Consider the following 23,978-nt stretch of genomic DNA (forward strand, 5'->3'; position numbering starts at 1 on the left):
TAATATACTATGATAATATTAGTGCCACTTACTTAAGCGCTAACCTGATATTCGATTCACGCATGAAATGCATTGCTATCAATTTTTACTTTGTCAAAAATCAAGTTATCAGACATCAACTACGTATTTCTTACGTTGACACTTTTGACCAACTAGTAGATTCCCTTACAAAGCTTTTTGCTCGTAGGATATTTCAATTACATCAGTCCAAGATTGACATCCATTACGGGAGCTCAATCTTACAAGAACATGATAGAAGATAATAACAAAGACAAATATGAAATGATAACTTTATATTCTTTATATGATATAATCATTAATTAATCTATGATTTAAGGATTAAACATATTACTCTAATGAATAAAATTAATTATATTATTTTAAAATTTATATAAATACATATTATTTCAATAAATAAAATAAATTATTTTTATAATAAATTTCTGCGCATAAGATCACAGGCCTCATCCACCCGGGCAAGCCCATCTCCGAGTCCATGGTCATCGTCGAGTACGTCGACGAGGACAGGACGTGCGAGCCCCCCATCCTCCCCTCCCACCCCTTCAACCGCGTCGTGGCTCGCTTCGGGGGAACCTACATCAGCGACAAGGTATATTTAAGCCTACTCGATGGATGCACGAATTTGTACGTGACGTAGAACTGCCTCTTGTCTTCTTTCTACAGTTTCCTCATCTGGTACAAGGATCTTGAAAGGAATCTCGGAAGGGACGCTCAAGGCAGCAACATCAGCTGCTGGAACAACCTTTCGCCAAGTAAAGCCGAGGGAAGGACTTCTGTATGCCCATAAATATTCTGCTCGTTGAGGCTCTTCTATATGCTTCCCTAATTCGAATATCCAAATCTCATGGCTTAGGATCGTGTAAGCACTACGACAAACACTACAGCATCAGAATATCTATGGGCATACAGTAAAAGAAAAGACAACACGGCAGTTTCTATGTTTGTCTTCTTATGGACGACATTGGTTCGTTCGTCGGAATTTTTAGCTGAAACATTGAAGCTCACATGTTTCTCATGAAGTTTGCAATGACAAAATTAGCTCGACTCGGTTGACTGATTCCCCCTCCGTGAAACACACCGCAAAAGAACAATATAGTGGACTAAGAAAACGACAGTGCGGCGGGGGGATTTCCAAAGCAACAGGAAAGAGCCACACGAATCCTCCTTTTTCTTGTACACCTATTGCTTTGTTGTGTCCGACTGTCCGTCAAACACCTGTCCCGCACAAGACACTTCAATCCTTATTTATCGTTGCATTCTCTACAAGCAACATCTTCACTTGAAGCCCCCATGGATTTCTTCTCTAGTTTCGTCTCTCTCGCTGCTGCAGTAGTAGGCCTTTTGTTGCTGGCGACCCGCACCTGGAGAGCCCTCAACAGCAACAGGAAGAGATACCCTCCGGTGGTCGGCACCATCTTCCATCAATTCCTCAATTTCCGAAGGCTTCATGACTACCACACGCAGCTTTCTGTCAAGCACAAGATCTTCAGGTTGTTCTCACCCCTCTGCCACCAGATCTACACCACCGATCCCGCCGTCGTCGAGTACATCCTCAAGACCAACTTTGATAACTACGGCAAGGTATTATTGTAATCTCCCGACTTCAATGACTAGTTCTCATCGGAAACTTAAGCAATTATATTCCATTTTAGTTCAATAATTAATAAAAATTTAATTTCTTATTGAGATTTTTATTATAAATTTTAGGATATCTCTATTGGCAACTGTTTTATTATTTACAATCTCATCTTAATAACTTTTCATATTTCTAAGATATCCTGTGCATGAAAAACATGAATAATCAAATTCAATGATATGAAGATCGAATAGGAGGAAGTGAAAAACAGTTTTTTATATTTTTAGGATTTAAGATATTAAGTTATATACCCAAAAGATGATATTTGTTTTATTAGTTTTTTAATGGTTATACGAAGTAAGGGGTTACCAAAGGGCAATCTCATAAGTTCTATTAATTAAGATAATGACAGCATAAGACTTGGTAGATTAATAATCATGTTTATCCTAATTCGATTCAGGGATGGTATAACTACGGAAACATGAAGGATTTGTTCGGAGATGGTATATTTGCAGTAGACGGTGACAAGTGGCGCCACCAACGAAAACTTGCCAGCTTTGGCTTCTCTACAAAAGTCTTGCGAGAATTTAGTGGTGCTATTTTTAAGCGTAACGCAGTCAAGCTTGCTCACGCCCTTTCTTCCTATGCCACTTCCGATGAGAAGTTTGACATGCAAGTAAGTATCAGATCCCTTCTTGTTCTCAGAGGATCCACATGTATGCTTCTCCCGTTAATCAACAAGTCAACGTAAGTGCTTGTGATCTGCAAACGTCAACAGGACCTGTTGATGAAATCCACCATGGATTCCATATTCAAAATCGGATTCGGAATGGAGTTGAACTGCTTGGATGATTCTGATAACCGCGGAAGTGAATTTGCCAAGGCATTTGATGTTTCGAACGAGTTCATCATGATGCGATACGTAAACGCCTTTTGGAAGGTCATGAGATTTCTCAACATCGGCAGTGAGAAGACTCTCAAGTCAAAAGTCAAATTGGTCGACGATTTTATATACAAACTGCTACGCATCAGGGTGGAAGAAATGTCAAACGAAGGAAGTGATTCAGTGAGTGAATCCTTCAAGTACACCCTTCCTTTTGTGGATGATCTGAGAGATGATTAATCACTCTTTTTGTCATAATTACAGGAAGGGAAAGATGATATCTTGTCGAGATTTTTGGAGGAGAGCAGAAAGGATCCACAAAATATAGATTTAAAATATCTGAGGGACATAATTCTTAACTTCGTGATTGCTGGAAAAGACACCACGGCAGGCACACTGTCGTGGTTCTTCTACTCGATCTGCAAGAACCCACCGGTGCAAGAGAAGATCTATCAGGAAATCAAGGAAGTGATCGAAGCCAGTGAAGATGCAGGTTTTGATGCATTCGCGGAGAGCATAGATGACGAGTCACTCAACAACTTGCACTATCTTCATGCCGCCCTCTCTGAGACACTAAGACTATATCCTGCAGTTCCCCTGGTAAGTCAAAATGATAGAGAACGTTGACTGTTGAAGCACACTAAGTATGTATGAAATGCAGGAAAACAAGGTGTGCTTTGCTGATGACATTCTACCTGGAGGCTACAATGTGAGGAAAGGTGATATTGTGTTCTACCAACCTTACGCGATGGGAAGAATGGAATACCTGTGGGGAAAGGATGCCGAGATATTTCGCCCGGAGAGGTGGCTGGATGATGGTGGTGTATTCCAGCCCGAGAGCCCCTACAAGTTCTCAGCCTTTCAGGTGAGGAAACATCAGGATATTAGGGTTGGGCCTTCTCGAGAAAGCAGCTTGCATGCGTGCTGATCCAAATCTAAATGGCTATGTTTCATCGCAGGCTGGTCCAAGAATTTGCTTGGGGAAAGAGTTTGCCTATAGACAGATGAAAATATTTGCAGCGGTGCTCCTACGCTTCTTCAAGTTCAAGCTTGGTGACGAGAAGAAGGATGTTGAATACAGAACCATGACGACTCTCCACATCGATCAAGGCCTATACCTCCAAGTACTCCACAGATAGAATACGTGTAGCATACTTTCTCCAGAAGTATATTTAAGCCATGTATCTGCTGTAGGGATGTATTTGGAAATCTAACATCGACGAGCAGTATCTAAGGTTTCCCTTAATTTTTCTTGGGTTGACATGGATTTTGTGATTTGTGATAAAGATTTTGATCTTCCATTAAATCACTTTAATTTGTGCTGATTTTTTGATATATTCATTCTGATCTTACTATTTTTTAAAGTTGAAAGGTCTTTCCCCAACATTTATATTTCAAGAAGGCCAATTTGTGGATCCTAAAGCACAATTATAAGCAGCTGACTTTGACTCCGAGTCTACTGGTCGTTTACGAAGGTGATGGCATCACAAAAGCTGGAGGACTAAAGCAAACATTATGAAAGCTGACCCTACTTTTTCTCAGCCAGTCATTGATATCTTTTGTTTTATTTGGGGGATTCGGGCATCAAATAAGTGTTTAGAGTTTTGATCATCTTAAACAGTGATAAAAAAGTTTCTGATCAACGAATCCATATAAACCAACTCACGTCGAGTAATCATAAAGTTTTCTTCTTCCTGCGTGACTAAGCCGTCACATGATGGGTTTTAACACCATTATTACACAATTCACCCACATTAAATCTTTCTGTAACATCTCGACCAATGACTTTACCAATGACTTTTGGGCAAATGTTGGGCAAATGTCTAAAAAAAAAATCTTAAATATTTATTTGGTTTTTCGTAGAGAATCCTCCTTTCAGTTTATTCTCATCGTACCTTTTTTTTTTTTTTTAATTTTAAATAAAATAAAATTATTCCTAAGTTTCGACCTTCAACTCCACCTCATTGACCACTATTGTCATACCCACATTTATCGATTGTGCCCTCGTCTATTATTAGCAATTGTAATTTCTTTCTCGTCTATTATTTGACGAGGGTAAGAGCGACGAATCGTAAGTGGCCACAATCGGATAGTAAGATAAAGGTGAGATTAATTTATTTTTTATAAAATAAAGATTATTATGTGACAATAAAAAATATATATTATGCAAGAGAAAAAACAAAAACTTGTGATTTTTTTTTTAATTTTTATTGGTGGCTCCGCTTATCACACTCGGATATCATATGCAGGCTAAATTCCCAACCGACACAGTAGTAGCCGGCTTCTTCACCATGGATTTCTGCCTTGGTTTTATCTCTCTTGCTGCTGCAGTACTGGCCGGCCTTTTGTTGCTGGCTGCCTGCACCTGCGCAGTCCTCTTCCGAATCAGCAGCAGCAGATACCCTCCGGTGGCCGGCACCGTCTTCCATCAAGCTCTATACTTTAGGAGGCTCCATGACTACCACACGCAGCTTTCTCGCAAGCACAAGACCTTCCGGTTGCTCTCTCCCCTCTGCCACCACATCTTCACCGTTGATCCGACTGTCGTCGAGCACATCCTCAAGGGCAACTTCGAGAACTACGGCAAGGTACGCAGCTCGGTCGACAACAAACAATTAGCGGTGCTTCGATCGTAAATCGCAAATCAATGTTTTGAAGAAACTGTTCTTCTTTTCTGTGTTTAATCATAAATCAATTCATTAAAATTTAGTTCTTCAAAGATCTTTGTATCTTTCATCCTCCGTGAACCCTTTTTCCCATCCTTAGTGTCTAATTTAACACAGAAATCAAATCATCGAGACCTTTTTCCTTCTCGTTTACGAAGATAGCAACATGATATAAGAACTCTGTATTAGTAAATATCTACTAATTCTGGTTCAGGGATGGTATAACTACACAAATTTGAAGGATTTGTTTGGAGATGGTATCTTTGTAGTGGATGGTGATAAGTGGCGTCACCAACGCAAGCTTGCTAGCTTTGGGTTCTCCACCAAAGCCATCAAAGATTTCAGTGGTGCTGTTTTCAGAAGTAACGCAGCCAAGCTTGCTCATATTATTGCTTCCTATGCCAACTCCAACGAGAAGTTTGAGATTCAAGTAAGTACCCAAGTCAATTGTGTTCGTCTCCGCAGTGAACTGCTTGTGATCCGTAAACGTCTACAGGGCTTGTTCATGAAATCCACAATGGACTCCATATTCAGGACTGCGTTTGGGGTGGAGTTGAATTGCTTGGGTGGTTCCGATCATGCCGGCAGCGAGTTCGCCAAGGCATTTGATGCTTCAGGTGAGATCATCACGCTGCGGTACATCAATGTCTTTTGGAAGATCATGAGATTTCTGAACATTGGCTCTGAGGAAACTCTCAAGAAAAAGATCAAAGTGGTGGACGACTTCGTGTACAAACTGATACATCTCAGGATTCAGCAAATTTCAAGCACAGCAAATGATTCAGTACGTGAATACATACTTCTATGCACACTCCGATCTCTCTGTTTCGTTTGGACGAATCCACCTTGTTAATCTCTGTTATGACAACAGGCAAAGAATGAAGACATTTTGTCAAGATTTTTGGAGGAGAGCAAAATGGATCCACAAAATATGAGCCTCAAGTATTTGAGGGACATAATGCTTAACCTTGTGCTTGCCGGAAAAGATAGCACCGCAAGTACGCTTTCATGGTTCTTCTACTTGATCTGCAAGAACCCCTCGGTGCAAGAAAAGATTTACCGGGAAGTCATGGAAGTGATTGAATCTAGCGAAGTTGATGCATTTTCGAGAAATATAAACGATGAGTCCCTCAACAACATGCACTACCTTCATGCCGCCCTTTCAGAGACACTAAGATTGTATCCTGTAGCTCCAATAGTAAGTCGATCGAAATAATGTTGATATCTAAATGGTATTGTTCCAAATTAAGCGTGCATGAATGGTGATTGCTGAATCATACACAATGCAGGACAATAAGGTTTGCTTTTCCGATGACATTCTACCTGGTGGCTATAATGTCAGAAAAGGTGACATTGTGTTCTATCAACCTTATGCGATGGGTAGAATGGAATTCCTGTGGGGTGAAGATGCAGAAATCTTTCGCCCAGAGAGGTGGCTGGATGATGATGGCATCTTCCAGCCTCAAAGCCCCTACAAGTTCTCAGCCTTTCAGGTGAGGAAACAGATGAGTACTACAGGACCTTATGCTTAATTTCCATTCTTCTCAAAAGACAAGAGTAGCATATATGCTGGTGTATCGATCATTAACTTCTTCAGGAGAAGGAAGGAAAATTTTAGTAGACTCAAAGCTCAATACTGCATGTTCTACACGGTGTTTAAGCCCTTATATGCCATAACAGTTAGAATGACAGATAATTTTCTCTGGTGATCGAGCTGGTTCATGAGTTCTCTTTGTGTTGTTTCATTCAAGGCTGGTCCGAGAATCTGCGTGGGGAAGGAGGTGGCCTATAGACAAATGAAAACATTTGCAGCGGTGCTTCTGCGCTTCTTCGAGTTCAAGCTCAGTGACAAGAAGAAGGTCGTCCATTACAAAACTTCCACAACCCTTCTCGTAGATGAAGGTCTCAACCTTGAAGCACTCCATAGATAAAACTTATATAGCTACCAATTTGGGCAATGTCATATGGCTCACATTGAACTTGTTGTATGTGAGAATACGCATAGAGTTTCACTCTTCTCTTGCCTATAACAATGTTTTACAATGACTTTGTATTGGATAAATATATTATCTCTGCATCGATACATTTGGTATATCATTTGTGCAATACTTTGTTGCAAGATTAGGTCCACATATAAAAGTTTAATCAGCAAGCATACATTGTAGTTCTTAGGGGAAACGTCATACATCTTTGGCGTCAAAGCAGTTTTTGCTTACCATTTGCTTATGATTTCAGAATTACTATTATAAATAGAGTAATGGCTTTATCTTACCTTTATTATAGAGTTTATCCTATGCTAATTAGTACTGCTAAAGTTTTTTTTTATATGTGGACTTCCATTTATATTTTATGTCTATATTTTTGATATTATAATTATTCTTCTTATGATTGATCGAAGAATTTATACATCCAAAACATTGATTGATGTATCAAAAGATTATCCAATAATCAATATCACCGATAAAATTTTACCAGTGATATTAATAATTAATATCACCTATAAAAGATTATCCAATAATTTTTTTACCGGTGGTTAAAAAAATAATAATTAATAATAGGATATTAGGATCAAATTTCGCTTTCACCCCTCTATTTATTGTGATCGAAGAAATCCTTGCGGAGAAAAAAGAAAGGCAAGTTTATAAGATTCGTGCCGTGCACGGAGACTAAAGTCTCTGATTGCATCTGCCGTTCGATTTGGGGCCAAAAAGGTAATAACGCATAATACTGGGAACATCGGCTAAAAATAGTTGCAACCGCAGACATTAAGCGCAGCATCCGAAAGTGGAATTGGGCGTAATCTGTAATTAGATCCTTATTGGATTTAGATCCTCCAATTTGGAGAGGTGGGAGGACGCAAGGAAATGGCGACTCCCGGCGAGAACGATCAACAGTCGAGGAAGAGGAAGAAGAAGACGGCGGTCGGCAAGGAGATCGGCGGGAGGTGGCCGCCCGTCAAGCCCAAGAGGGATCTCCAGATCAACCGCCTTAAGGGCACCAACCTATTCACGGTTTGATTTCCCTTCACCACCCACGATGAATCTTCCTTTATCTTCTCATGCTCTTAATTGCTTTTTTTTTCCCCTTTGTGCTGTCTTGATTTGTGTTTTGATACTCTTTTTTATTTATTTGCCATGTTTCTTGGATTGTGGAGGGTATTATTAATTGTCTTGAGAAATAATGAATATCAAAAGAAGCCATATATGTGTAGTGATTGTTGTGAATCCTTTACCCAGTGTATTCTACATGAAGAATATCATGTTGTCTAGGTGTACTTGGAGCACTTCACCTACTTTGATTACATGGGACATTGCCAATCTAATACATATTGGTTAATCATGCACCGAACTGAACCATTTAACTATTGAATTACATTCGAGTGGGCATTTGTTGTTTGTCTTAAGAAGTTTTTGGTAACATGAAGAGATGTTCTTTAAAGCACTATCATCAATTGAATCTCCTTTTGCAAATACTTTTCAGATACCAAACTTCTTCACTACTTCTGAATCAAAGGCCTTCGTTCGAGCTGCGGAGTCTATTGGCTTTATCCACCAAGGAAGCCTGGGTCCAGCCAAAGGTGAAGCCTATAGGGATAATGATCGGATATCAGTCACTGATCAAGGACTTGCTGAAAGCATATGGCAGTCAGGCCTTAAAAGAATATTTGATGATATTAAACTTCAGGGAAAAGTTGCTATTGGTTTGAATCCAAACATTCGTTTCTACAGGTTATGACCGAATCTTTTTTTATGTTTCTTCTATCTTTACATTATTCTGTGCTCTTGATTCTACATTCATTCAACATTAAAAGAAATAAAATGATCTTTCCGTAACCTTAGTAAAGGGTTCCTTGATGTCTGGACTGCCACATTTTGTTTGAAAGAAAAAATGTCATTCATGTCAAAAAAAAAAAAAAGTCGCAAGAGGGATTAGGCAAAAAGCTTACTGTTGCAGCTTAACAAAAAAAAAGGAGAATCCATTACTTCTACCAAAATTTACCAAGTCACAAGCTTCAGAATTAGCGTTCCTAGGCAGGTGGTCAATTTGAACAACAGATAATTTGGCTAATAGAACTCTAGCATCAGGTAAATAGCTAAAAGATGCCAAGTGATTTCAGCAGTACCGTTTACAAAATTGATAATGTTCAGTGCATCAAGTCGGATCCATAAATTACTCCAGCTTACCCTCTCTGCATGTTTGAGGGCTGCTAAAAGAGAGAGTGCTTCCACAATTATGGGAGTGCAAGCACTACAGTGGACACAACCAACAGGACTGTGTTGCCGGTTGTCGTGAAGATGAGTTCCAATAGCTGTATGGAAGCCAGGCGAAACCATCAGATTCCAGAACGCAGTCATAGTAAGCGTAGTTTGGGTCATAAATGTTAGGATTAGTATCCCTAAACCCCTCAGAAAAATGACTGTCATGAAGTCATTCATAAGAGCCAGTGCTTTGTGTACTAAAAGTAGAGGTTTGGACTGGCAGTTGTGAGATATGACTTTTTGTATTAAGCCATAGACACCAAAGGAGTACGAAATAAGTGAAAGAGTCCGTCTGGAGGTTGTTCTGTCAGTTCCCCTTTTTAACGGAATCCACTTCATGAGAATGTGATTGATGGTGTTAAGCTTTTGATGAAGGATAAGCATGGGATTAGGTTTGGAGAAAGTAGACTGGAATCCCACATTTTGTTCCAACTAGACTTGCAAACATAATTATTCCACAGGATAGAGAGTGATTTGTAGTGTTTGCTATTGCCGTTCAGTTGGATGGTCCAGGATTTGCCTCTTTGGGGGTCTTTGTTTGAAGGAAAATTGTTGATAAAACAAATTAATAGTGAAATACAATGAATGTAGACGTATTGGAGAATTTACATATGAAACCACGAGCATTAGGATATGGTTAAGGTTCTTTACTGGATGTACATAATGCATTTATCATGGCAGAACTATTAGTTATTATGCAAAATGTGTAACTTGTTTTACATTCTTCAGATATAAGGTGGGCCAGCGGTTTGGTCGACATATTGATGAGAGTGTTGACCTTGGAGGAGGACACGTAACACAGTACACCTTATTAGTATATCTCACTGGCAAGGGCAGCAACCACGACACGTCCATGCAATCTCTAGTCGGAGGGGAGACCGTCTTTTATGATCGAGGAATCGTAGAGGAGGTATATATCAACCATGGACTGGAGACAGTAACCTTTCCTATTTCCTTACCACAATGGCATTTACATTTCCTTTGCGATTTCTTGTTCTTAGTGTCATAAATGTCCAGAAATTTAAGAGTGATGTTCTTTATTGTGTTCCATGCTGATTGTTCTTCATTGCAGGTTGCTCCAGAAGAGGGAATGGCTCTGCTCCACATTCATGGAAGCAAATGCATGCTACATGAAGCCCGTGTTGTTACAAAAAACGTCAAATATGTGTTGCGTTCCGATGTGGTTTTTGCCTGATGCATCCAAAACTAGTCCCTTTGGGTAAGGCACAGGCTTACAAAGCTGATCTTTCTCTTTTCTATTGGCTCGAGAGTTAATTTGTTGACCTTCTCCTTTCTATTTACTTCATAGAAGAGTGGTGAAACTGAGTCTTTTGAAGCTTCGGCATGGTTTGCAGGAACAAACTCAAGTTGCTGTTATATTTATTGATCATGCTTATATTGCCTACTGCAAGCGAGAGGATCATAACCTACCTACTGTCTATCAGGCATTGAGACCTGCGGCCAGGGGATCCTTTTAAGAGTGGTGATGTGGAATGCAGATTTAGAGAAATGAAATCTAAGCTGCCATCATGCGATTGTACCCAACGAGACTTATGCCCTTGGCATTACGATTGATGTTTCTCTTGCACAACTTGAGTTTTACACTGTGTAACCTTGCATGGATAAGGATTTTTTTTTATCCCAATCTCTGCCTCTGCTGTCTCGTGTCCTCTTAATCGAAGGCATATCCCACCCACCTGCTTGGTTGCAGGTCATCTTATGTCACACTTATCCCTCTCCAGATTCCAGATCCAAAGCTTACTCCCAGTACTACAGGATTTCACATCTATTTGATGTGCAAATGTCTCGCATCTCTGATATTCCACATGCAAGCTGAAATGGGGGTACAGCTCATGCTAAGAAGAACATGGTCAAGATCTAGTTCCTGCTCATAAGCTATTTGATAAGGCTTTTCCCTCTTTTTGTTCTTGAAACTGCTGTTCCGACACGAAAATAATATAACTGCAATTTGTGGTAGGAGAAACTTCTGATATAGGGAAATGTGGGATAATATGAAGAGTTAAAACGAAAAAAAAAAAATACTAGAAAATTGTCAAGAAGTTTGGGAGAAAAGAATGGGCTCCAAAAAGAATACCGAGGTTGTGAAACAAAATTAAATTGCTACTAGAGCGAAATTGACAGCCCTGCCAGCGTATGTTATCTAAAACAAGCTCAACTGTTCTTTCGAGTCATGTCTCATAGTTCAAAGCAGCAGAAGCTTGGTAAAAGAATGAAACTCCTATCGACAGGGCTGCAGTCGGATATTACAATTTTATGCATGCCTTCTTTTTTTTTTTGAGAAGATGTGAATGACTAATAACCCATAGAAAAGAGAAGTACAAGAATTTGCAATGTCTCTTCACTGAAAACATGAAGGGAATCATCCATCAATCCAAATTGGTGACATGTAGCTTCTCCTGTAGAATTAAGGATACCTAATCAGCACATTAGCATATCAACAAGGATCACCTTCTTGTGCCTGCTATGTAGATAATTTTTGTACATCCAATTTCCAGATATAACTCATACCTATGATGTCACAGGTCAAACATTGATGACAGAACAATAATAACACCGAACAAGTATTACTTAACGAGAATCAAATACATGTTCCGGAAATACAAAGAGTAGAAAACCAGCATCCGTCCTCCCTTCCAGGATAAATGAAGAAAAAAAAAACATACGATGTGCAGAGGGAGGGTAAAAATAATAATTTAAGTGCAAAGATTTGTGAGCTACAAAGCGGTTTCTATGAAAAACACCGAACATATTAGACGTTCAAGGATTGATATGGTCTGCTGCACATACCGTACATGTACTGAGGCAAACAAGTAGGACATCCATTTAAACAAGACATTTATCCACTGGCACAATCATCAAAGTGCCCAATATCCACATGACATCCACCTGCAAAAGGCAAGGACATCCCGAGCAAACTCTTCAATGGTCAAAAAGCTAGTTAGATGCTTCTAAACATCAACACTAGTTTGTCTGCAGACTCAGAAAAGCCATCTCGTCATTTAGAAAAGCCATTTGCCTGACCATTATTTCAAGATTTTCGAAGCTCCTTGTTACTTAAAAAGCTGGAAAAAATGTAGAAAATATTTTTTTGGACAGAAAATAGAACCTATTCTGGAGGGTCCCAAGTCCGATTAGTGTATCATGCCTAAACTGAAAGCAGGAAGGTCATCGTCTTCTACTTACCAGAATTGTTTATCTTGCACGACTACCTGATGCTGTCATCTGTTTAGTGGTGGAGAGTGACATTACTACTCTACAAGAATTTGCAAGATTTCTCCACAGTTTGGAAGGTTTTAGGCTGTTTCCATGGTTTCAAACTTGGGATCACCTGTTGGACTCTAAATAGAACCTTAGACTGAGACTTTTTTTTATGTGGCACAAAGGAGGAATTTGTTTCTTCTGTATGTTGAATGGGTATGTCAGTACTTTGTTTATTGCAGTATCAGAACCTGGCAGGCACGTTAGATTCATGTGACATCAAAAAGCATGTTGATTGCTAAAATAGGAGAATGCTGGAAGTAGGTGTTTTAATGTACCATTGTTCTATAGGATGTTCATCCACAGTAAATAAGAAATGGTTACTGGAAAAATTATTTGGAAGGTCTTGCAGCAAATAAAGTACAGATCTGTCTCCAGTTGGTCTTAGTGAATTACAAGACAATTTCTCAAAAGAAAAGTTTGGATTACTGATGATAGATGTATCATGTGCAATAGTGAAATGAAATCATGTGACCATCTGTTAATAAGGGGTGAAGTGGCAGATGAGGGTTTGGAGTTTCTTTAAAATCTGTACCAGTGCACCTCCTATGTTCTCACTGGTTGAACAACAGACAACCTAGAGAAAAGCTTCTATTTAATGTGTTCTCTTGTTGGCTGGGATTCTTTATCTTTGACATAACGTGGGTGTTACCCATGAAAGTCAACAGGTGCTTCTGAGGAAATGTTCAAGGCCAGCCAAGCTGAAAGACATGGGTTTAAGCTACTGGTAAAGATGCTTGGCTTTGGGTTCCAGAGATGGTTGCCTGCTGTTGTAGGGTTCTCTATTTTGTTGGAGTTTTGTTGTTTCATCTCTTTTTTCTTTCTCTCTCTCTCTTTTAGTTCCCTTATTTTCACTTTCTTTCTTGTTTCTACCTCCATCTCATTCTTTTTTAAAAAAATTGATAGGGTAATTATCCCATCCTTCAAAAAAAGAAAATTTGAACAGTAGCTTTAAAATATTCTTTTATCAACATTTCCTTTCCCAAGTTACAACCACAACTTGAGTTTCTACCTTCTCATGTCACTGAACACATCAAATAAAAAAGGTCTAAAAGCAGTTGCAAAGTTCATGCAGCTAGGAGGTCAAATAATGCTGAGAGTACAAGCATAGCACATACAAAGAAATTACAATTTTTGAAATTACAAGTCATAATTGTCAAATAGCTAAGCTAGATGACTTCTTGTCATGACCCAACCAATGGGCAAATTGATCCATGACCCGACCCAATAGGATAACTAATTCATAATTTGATTAAACCTAATATATTGGTCCAAGATGTTAAACACAAGTTAATACTAGTATATGTATTAGACTTTTAAAGTCAATCTAAATCTTTGTCCATTTCTGATGTAGGATTAAATCAAAGTGCTGGATTTCTCATAGAAACTAAAAGAATAGTGTAGGTAAAAACCAACATAACAAATTCAAGAAAGTTCACTTTGTCATTTTTTAGTTAGCATATTGAATGTTTCATATAATTCTCAGAACTAAGCATTCAATTTCCTTGACTTTCTAGGCCAGAGGCATATTAATATTCAAAAGTACTTCGAAAACATATTAAAAAGATAAAAGTATTACTCATGTTATTATTTTGTCAACACGTAGGTTTTTAATTTCAATGTGTACCGCTCAATAAGGGTGGTACATACCGGTCTAAGAGCTTCTCGACATGCAAATTGCCCGTTACTAGGCGGTACCAAAGTTTTGAACTCGATACAAGGCTGTATCGGGTGAAAGCGAAAAGATCAGTCTTCCAACCTACAGACACAGACACAGGGAACATTGGTGCAAGCAGAGTCCCATCGTCAAATTCCCAACCCAAATCACAGCGACGGAGAATATTAGTTGCAAGAAGAAGAAGGGGATTAAATCCAAGGTAAAGAAAGAAGACCGAGATCGAGGAGAGATCGTCGTGGCGACGCCGAAAGGAGTCCCATCAATCGACTGTAGGGTGAGGAGATGTTGCCGCACTGTCACGCACTTAGCTAGTTTTGCCTAAGTCGTGTGGCACCCTTGCGTGTCCATCCGCAAAGGTCAGCCTCTCTGAAACCTCCTATGGTCCCTTAGGACCTACAAAATAGAAAGCGAGTTAGAGAAAGCGTCTCACTCGGGATCCACAAGCAATCATTTCATTAAACACTTCATAGCCAATGCAAATTACAAACAGACTTTACAAGCTCTGAACGGTCGCACAACAAAGGGTCCAAAATGGTCCACTACAGACCGAAATCCCCACAAGTGCCCACATGACACAACCTTTATTTGCAAGCCTAGGACAACCACCAAAACTAAAGAAAATGGGACTGTTAATCCTACTACAAGCTCTTTATATGTTGTGCAAAGCATAAACAAAACCGAAAGACATGGACATACATAAACATTACATCGAACCATTTACAATTTTGTTCGTGACAGCACGACAACGACGAGGTGAAGTGGCTGGTGGAGGGCATCATCAGCATCCAACACAACGCCTTTTACATGCACTGTGCCTTCCTTGGAACCCAATCCCATTATGATGCACTAATTGCTAAACCTAACCTTCACCAGTCGCCCAATGTTGTTCTGCTTCTCGTTTGACCCTAATCTCCTATCCTTTGTTAGGATTCCAATGACTTGAAGGATGCGCTCAGGTACTTGATGCAGATGCTATCGGAGTTGCAGACCTCTCTGCTCTCCCCGCACCCCCGCACAAATACTACGAAATCTGTGAGTTGGGATATCTATTTGATCTTGCTTGTAGTGAATGCTACTTGTGTAGAAGCTGGATCTTAATGTTTTTCTTTTCCAGGGACTAGGAAGATATGCGAGCGAGGGTTTTTAGTTATTTTAGGCGTACCATCGGTACACCTCGACACGTACTGTACCAAGTAAGGCTCAATACGTTGGTACGAACCGAAATTGTGAACCTTGATCAATACTATGTATATATAAAAGTAAACACGAGTCACAATCAAGAATATGCTCAATGCACATATGATGGTTGAGGCAAGAATAGCTAGTATTGTGAGACTTATTTACTACCTAAACACCAAGGTAATCAACTGTGACAATGGTGACACTGAGAGATACAGAGGAAAAGAAAAGAAACACAAAAAGAACTTTGTGAGACTAAATAAAAACAAGGCAACATTCGATATTAGAGATAAGCACACAACAAACAATATCCCAATTTGAGTCCAAAAGGATGCAGGCAAAGTAAAGAAACTACTTCTATAAATTGATAAAAGTCATACTAGATAATCAATAATAGAGAAAAAAAATCTAGGATGGCAAGTTATAGGTATGTTTAATACAGGAGTGAGGATAGAGAGAAGTTACTTGAAAAACAAAAGCAAGTAATAGGAACTCATGATTTTGTTACTTTTATTAGCATTCGAGAAATCATATTATCACAGGGTCACGTTTCACAATTTAATGAATTTTATACTTATTTGATGGGACGGTTAAGAGATCCTACTAAGATTTGGAAAAAATTTGGAAACAAAATTAAATATGTCAAACTAGCTCATTCAGCAAACTTTACAAAACAAAAGTTTGATAAATGGTGAAAAACATTTTGGTTATTTACACAAGAATGAAGAAGATATTAAAAGATTTGGTTATTTACACAACAATGAAGTAGATATTAAAAGCTAGAAAGATAGAAGAGAGACTTGCAATAGAAAACACTCAGCATATGCTAACAATAAGTTTCTGTAATGTACATATTTAGTGATACTATTGTCTTAATTAATAAGAAGAACCAGATATTACCTTAAATCAGCATTAGAGTAAGAAGCTCTATGTAATCTGCAGCAGAATAAGTTAGAATAAGATGAAAAGTATGGAACACAATTCGATTTATATGCCATGAACTAAGACAATTTGAGATAAATTCATAAATACCAAAAAAGTAAAAAGTTTCATATCTGTAACTGAATCTTCAACAAGGGAGATTAAAAAAGACAGTGCACATAGGATGAAAGTAGTTGGTCAACATGGAGTCATGTACCTTGTGTTATGTGCTCACAAATGTCATTTAGGAAACCAGATAAATTTTTTAAACAACCTATGAATCAACAAAAATTGGACGTGTAGTAATGACTACGGATCTTTGAAATACTACACTTACAGATCTAAGATGAGTTCTTAAAATTGATTACTTTGATGTAAGTTCCCTTTTTATTGTGTTTAAGGAGTCTTAGACAACCTAATACATTAGATAATTTACTGAGAGAATTTTTTATCATAAAAAAATTGTAAGCCAAACGATCATAAAATGAAAACCGAACTATGTGCTTCCCCATAATTTCCATAATAATTTTGATATTAAATTATAATTACAAATTTTCTTCCCTCACCACCAAAAGATAAAAACAAAAACATCTAGGTTTCTTTATGATGTTTCACATTGGTGTTGGAATAAAAATATTCCACCTTTCAACAACCTATAAAGCCACTACCAAGCCCTACCAGTCCTAAATTATGAGTTCAAGCTAGTGCTAGCTACAACATGCAGGCTAGTTTATCCTCTGCTAGTCAGCTCCTTTTGATCTCCAAAATAGCAAGTGATTCTGTTACAGAATGACGAAGGCCTTCTAAGCCCATTTCTAGTCAAGTTAGAACGCAGAGGGCTAATCAAACATCCTCTCTAAATCTTATCAATAATATATTTAAAATTTTCATTTTTCTTGTATATTTTCCTATATGCTCATGCATCACTTGTTGACTCCAGCAACTTTTATGATTTTCTGATATTGCCAATGACAACATTATCCTCATAGAAAGGATGTTTATTAGCTTTCCAAGGGGAGCTGACCATTTTGTAAAATTTCTCAAGTACAGCCACACAACAATACCTTCGAGCAATCTAGTATTTTCACGGGTGTCTTTAATAGTATGACAACATCTCCTATTGTCCAGTATGCACTTCTCTCTTATTCACATTAATCTGATCATTATGATGTTCATAAACAATCCACGATGACAGAATCCTCTGTTTCATAAATCTAATCTGATCATGATGATGTTCATAAACAATCCATGATGATAGAATCCTCTGTTGCACTAATAGACCACAAACCAATTTCGTGCACACCTTTTGAAAACATGATTGTGGACATGCACAAGCATGTGGCAGAAAGACATCAACGAACCAATGTCACCATAGCACAATCTTCATCAGATCCAACTAACAAGAGTGCTACCATTTTATATCATCAAAGAAGCCTTGATGCCTCTACCTACTTCATAACCTGAAGAATTTTCTGGAGGTTCAAATAAGTCCTTAAATCATCCTGGAAAATTCACAGGCCTGCTGAGATTAACAATGGAGCACCAGCCTAGCAACTATCAAACTCGTACATAATCTGTTAGGAGCTGTTCAGCTGTTGGAAAAAGTGCTATCCATTTTATATCATCAGTTAAGCCTTGGTGCCTTTACCTTATTTATAACCTGAAGGCAAGGTTTGCAATTTTGTCCGGTACAATACAGTTTGGTAAGGATGGTATTTACTGGTCCGATGACTTACTGATATTACAAACCAGGGTAAACTGGATGGTATGCCTGGTTCAAAGCCTATACTACCCGCTACACTCAATACAGGACCTATATTGGACAGTTTATTTGTTTTTTCAGCCATTTTTTCAGGATTTTCTTGAGGCTCGATATGTCCTGGTGTGTCGACACTGAATACACACGGATCGGTATGGTACCGCTGTGAATCCTGACCTATACACTATCGGTACACGAAATTGCAAACCTTGCATGAAGGATTTTTTAGAAGCCCAAATAAGCCCTCTAATCATCTTGGAAAACTCACAATAGGTTGAAATATTTTAACCAGTACGTGGTTAACCCTACACATAATTTGCCGGGAGCTATTCAGCTATTAGAAAGCATGCTAGGGGTAGGTTGCTCAAGCATCTAATATCTCCTCAAGTTCTAAAGCAACGGAAGTCAATTTTGCCCACCATATAAAATTTGGCTTCAGTAAGTGGTGATAAACAAGGGCAACATATAAATTCAATCAATTCCTAATTGTTGAATGTACAAATCATAACGGTGACTAAACTTATTTTTTATGACGTAACATCTTTCCAGAACATGTTAAAATAATGGACAGCAAATTCAAAGACATATATGAACAATAAGATCCCCACCCTTCACCTCAGAGTTAGGATGGATGCAAGGAACAGAGAATTGTTGAGCAAACAGGTGAGGGTTAGTCTGGCCTCCTCACTAAATGATATTCTACTTTTCATCTTTAGTTGAATATACATTTTCATCGTTATATTTTAGCTTGTGTTTCCAGGAATCCCTAGAGTCCGATTATGAGCCTATCTAGCATCTAAGATTCTTAATATGATTATAACATAGGGTAGCCATGTTGTTTAACTCCTAATATTAATATTTGGAGAGTTCTAGTTGTCTCTTTTTGATAGGATATTGGAAGAGACAGCATCAAGAGACAGGATTATCAAAAGAACATCATTTCTCACATAAGACCTCATATTATAAGCTAGCTATATATGTGGTTGTAGGCCCTTGAGATATGGTTTAGAATTTATTTATTTTCTTTACACAAATAGTAAATTAGTTTAGAGTGGTTAATTCTATTCTCGTGTTTTATCATGGGAAGCCGTTTCTCCACCTCAAACTAAAGAAATACTTGATAATAAAAGGGTTAGATCCTGTCAATTTATACCCCAACTGCTGCTAGACAGCACCAAATACATCCCATTACTCCCACAACTCTCCCTATCCCACAATGCCACTGCTTCCCAAAACCATTTCAACAACACATTGTCCTAAATTTTCTAACAATAGAAGTCCTATAAATCAGCCTAAAACATAATCCAAAAGCCACAAAATCCAAATGCCTGAATCTAATTGTCAGTAAGATTGAAAGAACAATTGGAAACAAGCTGAATCCATTACTCGGTTGTATTATATATGTTCTGTACATATCCTCTAAGCTTGTTTGTGTGATACTATTGTTGTAAGCATAAAATCTGTAATATGCTATATTAAATACGGAAATAATCTTTTATGCTAGGATTGAAATCAAATAATTAGATTTGGTTTAACGATGCATACCTTTTGATGTTATCTGAAAAGATATCTCTGTTTGATCTGCAAAGCACCGTCTTTAATCTAAGATCGTTATGAATCTGTAAAAGGAACTAGATCCTTCTCCTCTCTTCCTATCTTGTCACAGGACTACCTAGATTGATGGTTAGGGAGAAGAGTTGAGGGAAAGGCTGTAATCCCTCAACTGAAATAACCTTTCTATTCCTCTCGTTTCTTTATTGTCTTATTGTTCAGTCCCTAGAGGTTCTATCTATTTATAGGCGAGAGCAGAGGGTCTAGGATAAGTCATTAAAAGAGTTTCTCCCATCAAGGTTATCTCCTAAGGAATCCTACTTTAAGTTGACTTCTTTTCTATTGACCAATATATTCCATCAGAATTCAATTAGTTATATTATATATATCTTATCCAATTATAAATGACCACAAAATCTAACAATTGTTACTTAGCATTATGCTTATAACTTTACAATCTGGTAATCAGTATTTGTGTTTTTGTTCTCTCTCCATTTCTCAGCTTTATAGAGCAAACTTCATGCTTGCCATCCACATCGTATGTACTTAAACTCGTTACATAACTAAATTTACTTTTACCTACAAAGAAACCCAAATGTCTTAATCATTGCAAGAGGGAAAACATGTTGACCAAGCTCATAAGCTTTGTCAAAGCTACAGTTTTAAGGAATTCCTAATTTGCCATTAGTAACTAAGAAAGCCAAGTAAAACAAAAGATGGAAATTTTCCCTTCCCAAGACCTATATTTCAACAAGATCCACTTTGAAGGCTCTTCTTTTGCTAATTCTATCATCACTAAAATATACATCAAAAAGACAAATAGGAAGTATTGCTCTAGATCACACAGCAATATGTATTGATTGATATTTATCAGGCTGATGAAAAATTGACGTCAAGTCATATTATTTATCTTCTTTTCCATGATGCTGCATGCTATATACAAATGTATACTATAACCATTGTATGAAAGAGCACAACATATGTTAGATAAAAATATAAAATTATCATGCTATACAAATAACTATATATATAGCAAAATCATATCAATTTATAGAGAAAAAAGTATATCAACATATCATGGCAACGAAAGATAAGAAGTATGAAAATGTTAAGCTTCCTTTTGATTGGTGAATCTTCACACTGATAATACTGGTTATACTAATATTTATACATGTATTGTATGATGGAGTTGCAAATGAAAACAAAATAATTACAATGACTTAAGATTATATATCATACATATAAAATTTCAGAATTGACAGGCTGCAACACACCAAATAAGAAGAAAGAAAATCACTTGATGAAATTGATTCATTGATTTCTCCTCGGTTTATCCAGCCGATTAGCATCATGAATTCAATTTGTAGAAGAATTACCTGATGAAGCATTTACAATCTTTTGACGTTTACTTTCCTGGTCAACTTCCACTCTTAGTCCCATTCGAGAAATTTCAGGTGTAATAACTGGTTCCTTCTGCTCAAGTTCAGCTACTTTGTACTGGTTTTCTAGATTTCCATCCAGCAAGTATCGCACTGACAATGTTGCCCATTCTCTCAATAAAGGCCAACATCCATCAATAACACACCGTCGCAAGAGCAAAGAGATTCCATCTTGCTTTCTGATATCATCTTGAACCTGCTTCCTTCCATGTAGGAAATTGCAAATGACAGAAACTACATCTGTCTGAAACCCTACGTAAGGACAAACTTTCAAATATGTGGATGTCTGTATTGCCCAGTTCTTAGTAATATATGTGGGATCCAGTTCTCGAAGAAATCTTAAAAGAAGTTGTAGGAGGCCTGCAGATAGCAGTGAGTTAGCAGGGTCCTCTGCAGCTGGCAAGGAATGAACCTTCCAGCAACATATATTCCTCAGAATTACAAATGAGTACTTTAGAATATCAGTTACAAGCCAACAAGTGGGAGAAACAGAATGGCTTTGGGACCTAGCATCAACAACTGAAGAAGCTTCTTCCAAAACTTGCAGAACACTTAGAGCAAAATGTTTGGAAATGCTGTCAAGATATCCAGGCCAGCCAGTCAAGTAGTCTGATAGTGTTTCAAGTAGGAACACTTGCGCATTAGAAAATTTCTTATATGTGCAGTCAACACCACCGGAACCATCCAATATAATTGTTGAACTTAATCCCTGAAACACTCTGGTGAAATATGTTCCCTCCATACATGCTTTACCTAAGAGCCAATAGAAGTACTCCTCTTTATGACAACCTGCAAACCAGAACAAATCATGGAGCCAATATTTTAAATAAACAACTACCACTTCACCAACCTTGTAGGTATCTTTCACGATGCTGGAAAGAGAGATGCCAGAAAACATAATTTGAGATGTGTCAAAAAGTCAATGATTTGAGGAATATAGGCAACAACGAAAAAATAATTGGGTCTGGCAGCATCTACTTCTAAGCAATTTGAAGCTTCATACATTCTGGACCTAACAGCATTAGAACAAAAATCAAGCACAGAGATGATTTTAACTCGTACTCAGAAAGCCACTGCACTGTATTGAACTCCTCCTCATGCAAATTCTTTGCCCAAGATCAGTAAGATTTAGAAGTTAAGTTTCGATTCTTGAATAATAGACTTGAAATTATGCAAAACAAATGAAACGGACCAAAGAAAAAAAAAAAACAGAAAAGGTAATACCTTGTTTGTTTCAGACAACAACCTAGAAACAAGTTTAAAGAAGATAAGAATAAGACATATCTAGGGTTCAGCGCTTAATGCCAGCAAGATTTTAACATCTTTAAGAAAGATAATATGGTTTAGAAAGATTTTAAATTTGTGAGAAAGAAAAGGCAGAAACTGACCTCGGGACATGGTGTAGACGATGTTCAAGACGATCGGCAAGCCTCGCCCGGCATCACAAAGCTCTCCCAATCTCCGGCGCCCTCCCGTGGCAGAACAGCACGTATCCAAGACCATGCAGAGGCTATTGCACACCGCAGGGTCGGACATCGCAGCAATTTTGCGGAACCAGACGGGAAAGAACCGGGCCCAGACGGCGGCGCGGTGCGCCTCGCCGGCCGAGGCGACATTGCCCAGCACCTGAAACACCGTTCGCACTACCTCAGTCGACACGGGGAGGCCGGTGAGAAAGACGGAGGCCAACCTATCGACGCCGCCCGACTCGACGAAGGCGTCCTGGTTAACTGTCTCGTCGGCGCAGAGGTTTCGGACGAGGCGGAGGCGGGAGATGAGGACGGGCGCGGTGGAGGAGGAGAGGCGGCAGAGGACAGCCGCGAGGGCTCCGTCGGCGTTGAGCCGAGCGCGGCCAGCCGCGGTCCTTGATAAATTCACCAGTGATTCCACGAATTCCACACGATCGTAGTCGTCAGCCGGGTGCTCCATGGCGAGGGTATCCCCTGACCCCTGGGCTCCGTGCCGTGCTGCCGTGAAGCCCTTCTCGTCGCGCGCTTTTGCTTGGTTGTCTCGGAATCCCTAGCCCGAGTTCGAATCCGAAAAACGGCAATTTCTTCAGAAGAGAATAAAAAAATGCTCATACAATAAAATAAAATAAAATGGTCGGAAACGCACCGTGGGAAACGGAATTGAGACTTCGTTTCCGTCTCTAATACCTAAAGAATTTATTATTTGAATATGCCGCTTTAATTTATTTTACATTTGCACGCGTTAGTCTCTTGAGTCTGCGCCTTATCAAAATGCATATAGTTCATTTGGTGCTTATAATGGGTAGGTTTATGGTTACATTAATAGCATGGATGATCAATGATATGAAAATAATAATGTTATCAGTACCTCATTAAAAATCTCATGATTAATATTTCCAAGTGACTGACACTTTGATATCAAATAATCGATACATTAGTAGTGTCAATATAGATGATTGATATCTTGATACCACGTTTAAATACTGAGTGATATGACTATGATATTTAAACATTATCAAATATCCCCTGACTCTCATGTATTTTCTCAAACATTATCAAATATAACATTCTAAATATCATACTATAAAAGATCCTCTCAAATATATTATTAAGAAGAGCTCCTATTTTGTTAAAATTTTTGGCTTATTATATTATCGAGAGTACTCAACTCTCGTTCTAACTTAAATATTGAAAGGACTTTCTCAGAAATATTATTTCTAACATAGTTTATAATATTTGACATCTTTTATATTCGATTATCCTTCGTATTCTAACGAGATAAATATAGAATAAGACTA

The 23,978-nt window shown here is 38.3% G+C and overlaps 4 protein-coding genes across 8 annotated transcripts; 3 read left to right on the forward strand and 1 right to left on the reverse strand.

Moving 5' to 3' along the window:
- Window positions 1-1,271: 1,271 nt before the first annotated feature.
- LOC103984644 (cytochrome P450 704C1) lies at window positions 1,272-3,815 on the forward strand. The gene is made up of 6 exons (XM_009402190.3): window positions 1,272-1,602; window positions 2,058-2,273; window positions 2,376-2,663; window positions 2,745-3,080; window positions 3,142-3,345; window positions 3,440-3,815. Exons 1-6 carry the CDS (start codon window positions 1,312-1,314, stop codon window positions 3,617-3,619), a joined length of 1,515 nt encoding a protein of 504 aa, XP_009400465.2. The 5' UTR covers window positions 1,272-1,311; the 3' UTR covers window positions 3,620-3,815.
- A 916-nt stretch (window positions 3,816-4,731) lies between these two features.
- LOC135638780 (cytochrome P450 704C1-like) lies at window positions 4,732-7,238 on the forward strand. Its single transcript, XM_065152167.1, has 6 exons — window positions 4,732-5,068; window positions 5,361-5,576; window positions 5,643-5,930; window positions 6,018-6,344; window positions 6,436-6,639; window positions 6,898-7,238. The coding sequence occupies exons 1-6, from the start codon at window positions 4,772-4,774 to the stop codon at window positions 7,075-7,077; spliced, it is 1,512 nt and encodes a 503-aa protein (XP_065008239.1). The 5' UTR covers window positions 4,732-4,771; the 3' UTR covers window positions 7,078-7,238.
- Window positions 7,239-7,906: 668 nt separating this feature from the next.
- On the forward strand, window positions 7,907-11,050 carry LOC103984642 (uncharacterized). Of its 4 annotated transcripts, none has more exons than XM_018825968.2 (5): window positions 7,907-8,157; window positions 8,627-8,874; window positions 10,135-10,315; window positions 10,478-10,624; window positions 10,715-11,050. In XM_018825968.2, the coding sequence occupies exons 1-4, from the start codon at window positions 8,011-8,013 to the stop codon at window positions 10,598-10,600; spliced, it is 699 nt and encodes a 232-aa protein (XP_018681513.2). In that variant the 5' UTR covers window positions 7,907-8,010; the 3' UTR covers window positions 10,601-10,624; window positions 10,715-11,050. The 4 variants fall into 4 exon arrangements, with proteins under 4 accessions (XP_018681513.2, XP_009400463.2, XP_009400462.2 ...); XM_009402188.3 differs by having other exon boundaries at window positions 10,718-11,050; XM_009402187.3 differs by having other exon boundaries at window positions 10,743-11,050.
- A 924-nt stretch (window positions 11,051-11,974) lies between these two features.
- On the reverse strand, window positions 11,975-23,253 carry LOC135638781 (uncharacterized). 2 transcript variants are annotated; one of them, XM_065152168.1, is made up of 4 exons: window positions 22,600-23,253; window positions 21,149-22,000; window positions 16,442-16,477; window positions 11,975-12,312 (listed from the first exon to the last, which is right to left on the reverse strand). In XM_065152168.1, the coding sequence occupies exons 1-3, from the start codon at window positions 23,138-23,140 to the stop codon at window positions 16,443-16,445; spliced, it is 1,428 nt and encodes a 475-aa protein (XP_065008240.1). In that variant the 5' UTR covers window positions 23,141-23,253; the 3' UTR covers window positions 11,975-12,312; window position 16,442. The 2 variants fall into 2 exon arrangements, with proteins under 2 accessions (XP_065008240.1, XP_065008241.1); XM_065152169.1 differs by having other exon boundaries at window positions 11,975-14,755.
- Between the last annotated feature and the right edge of the window lie 725 nt (window positions 23,254-23,978).

The sequence above is a fragment of the Musa acuminata genome, chromosome BXJ3-5 (assembly GCF_036884655.1).
Source record: "Musa acuminata AAA Group cultivar baxijiao chromosome BXJ3-5, Cavendish_Baxijiao_AAA, whole genome shotgun sequence".
Taxonomy (NCBI): Eukaryota; Viridiplantae; Streptophyta; class Magnoliopsida; order Zingiberales; family Musaceae; genus Musa; species Musa acuminata.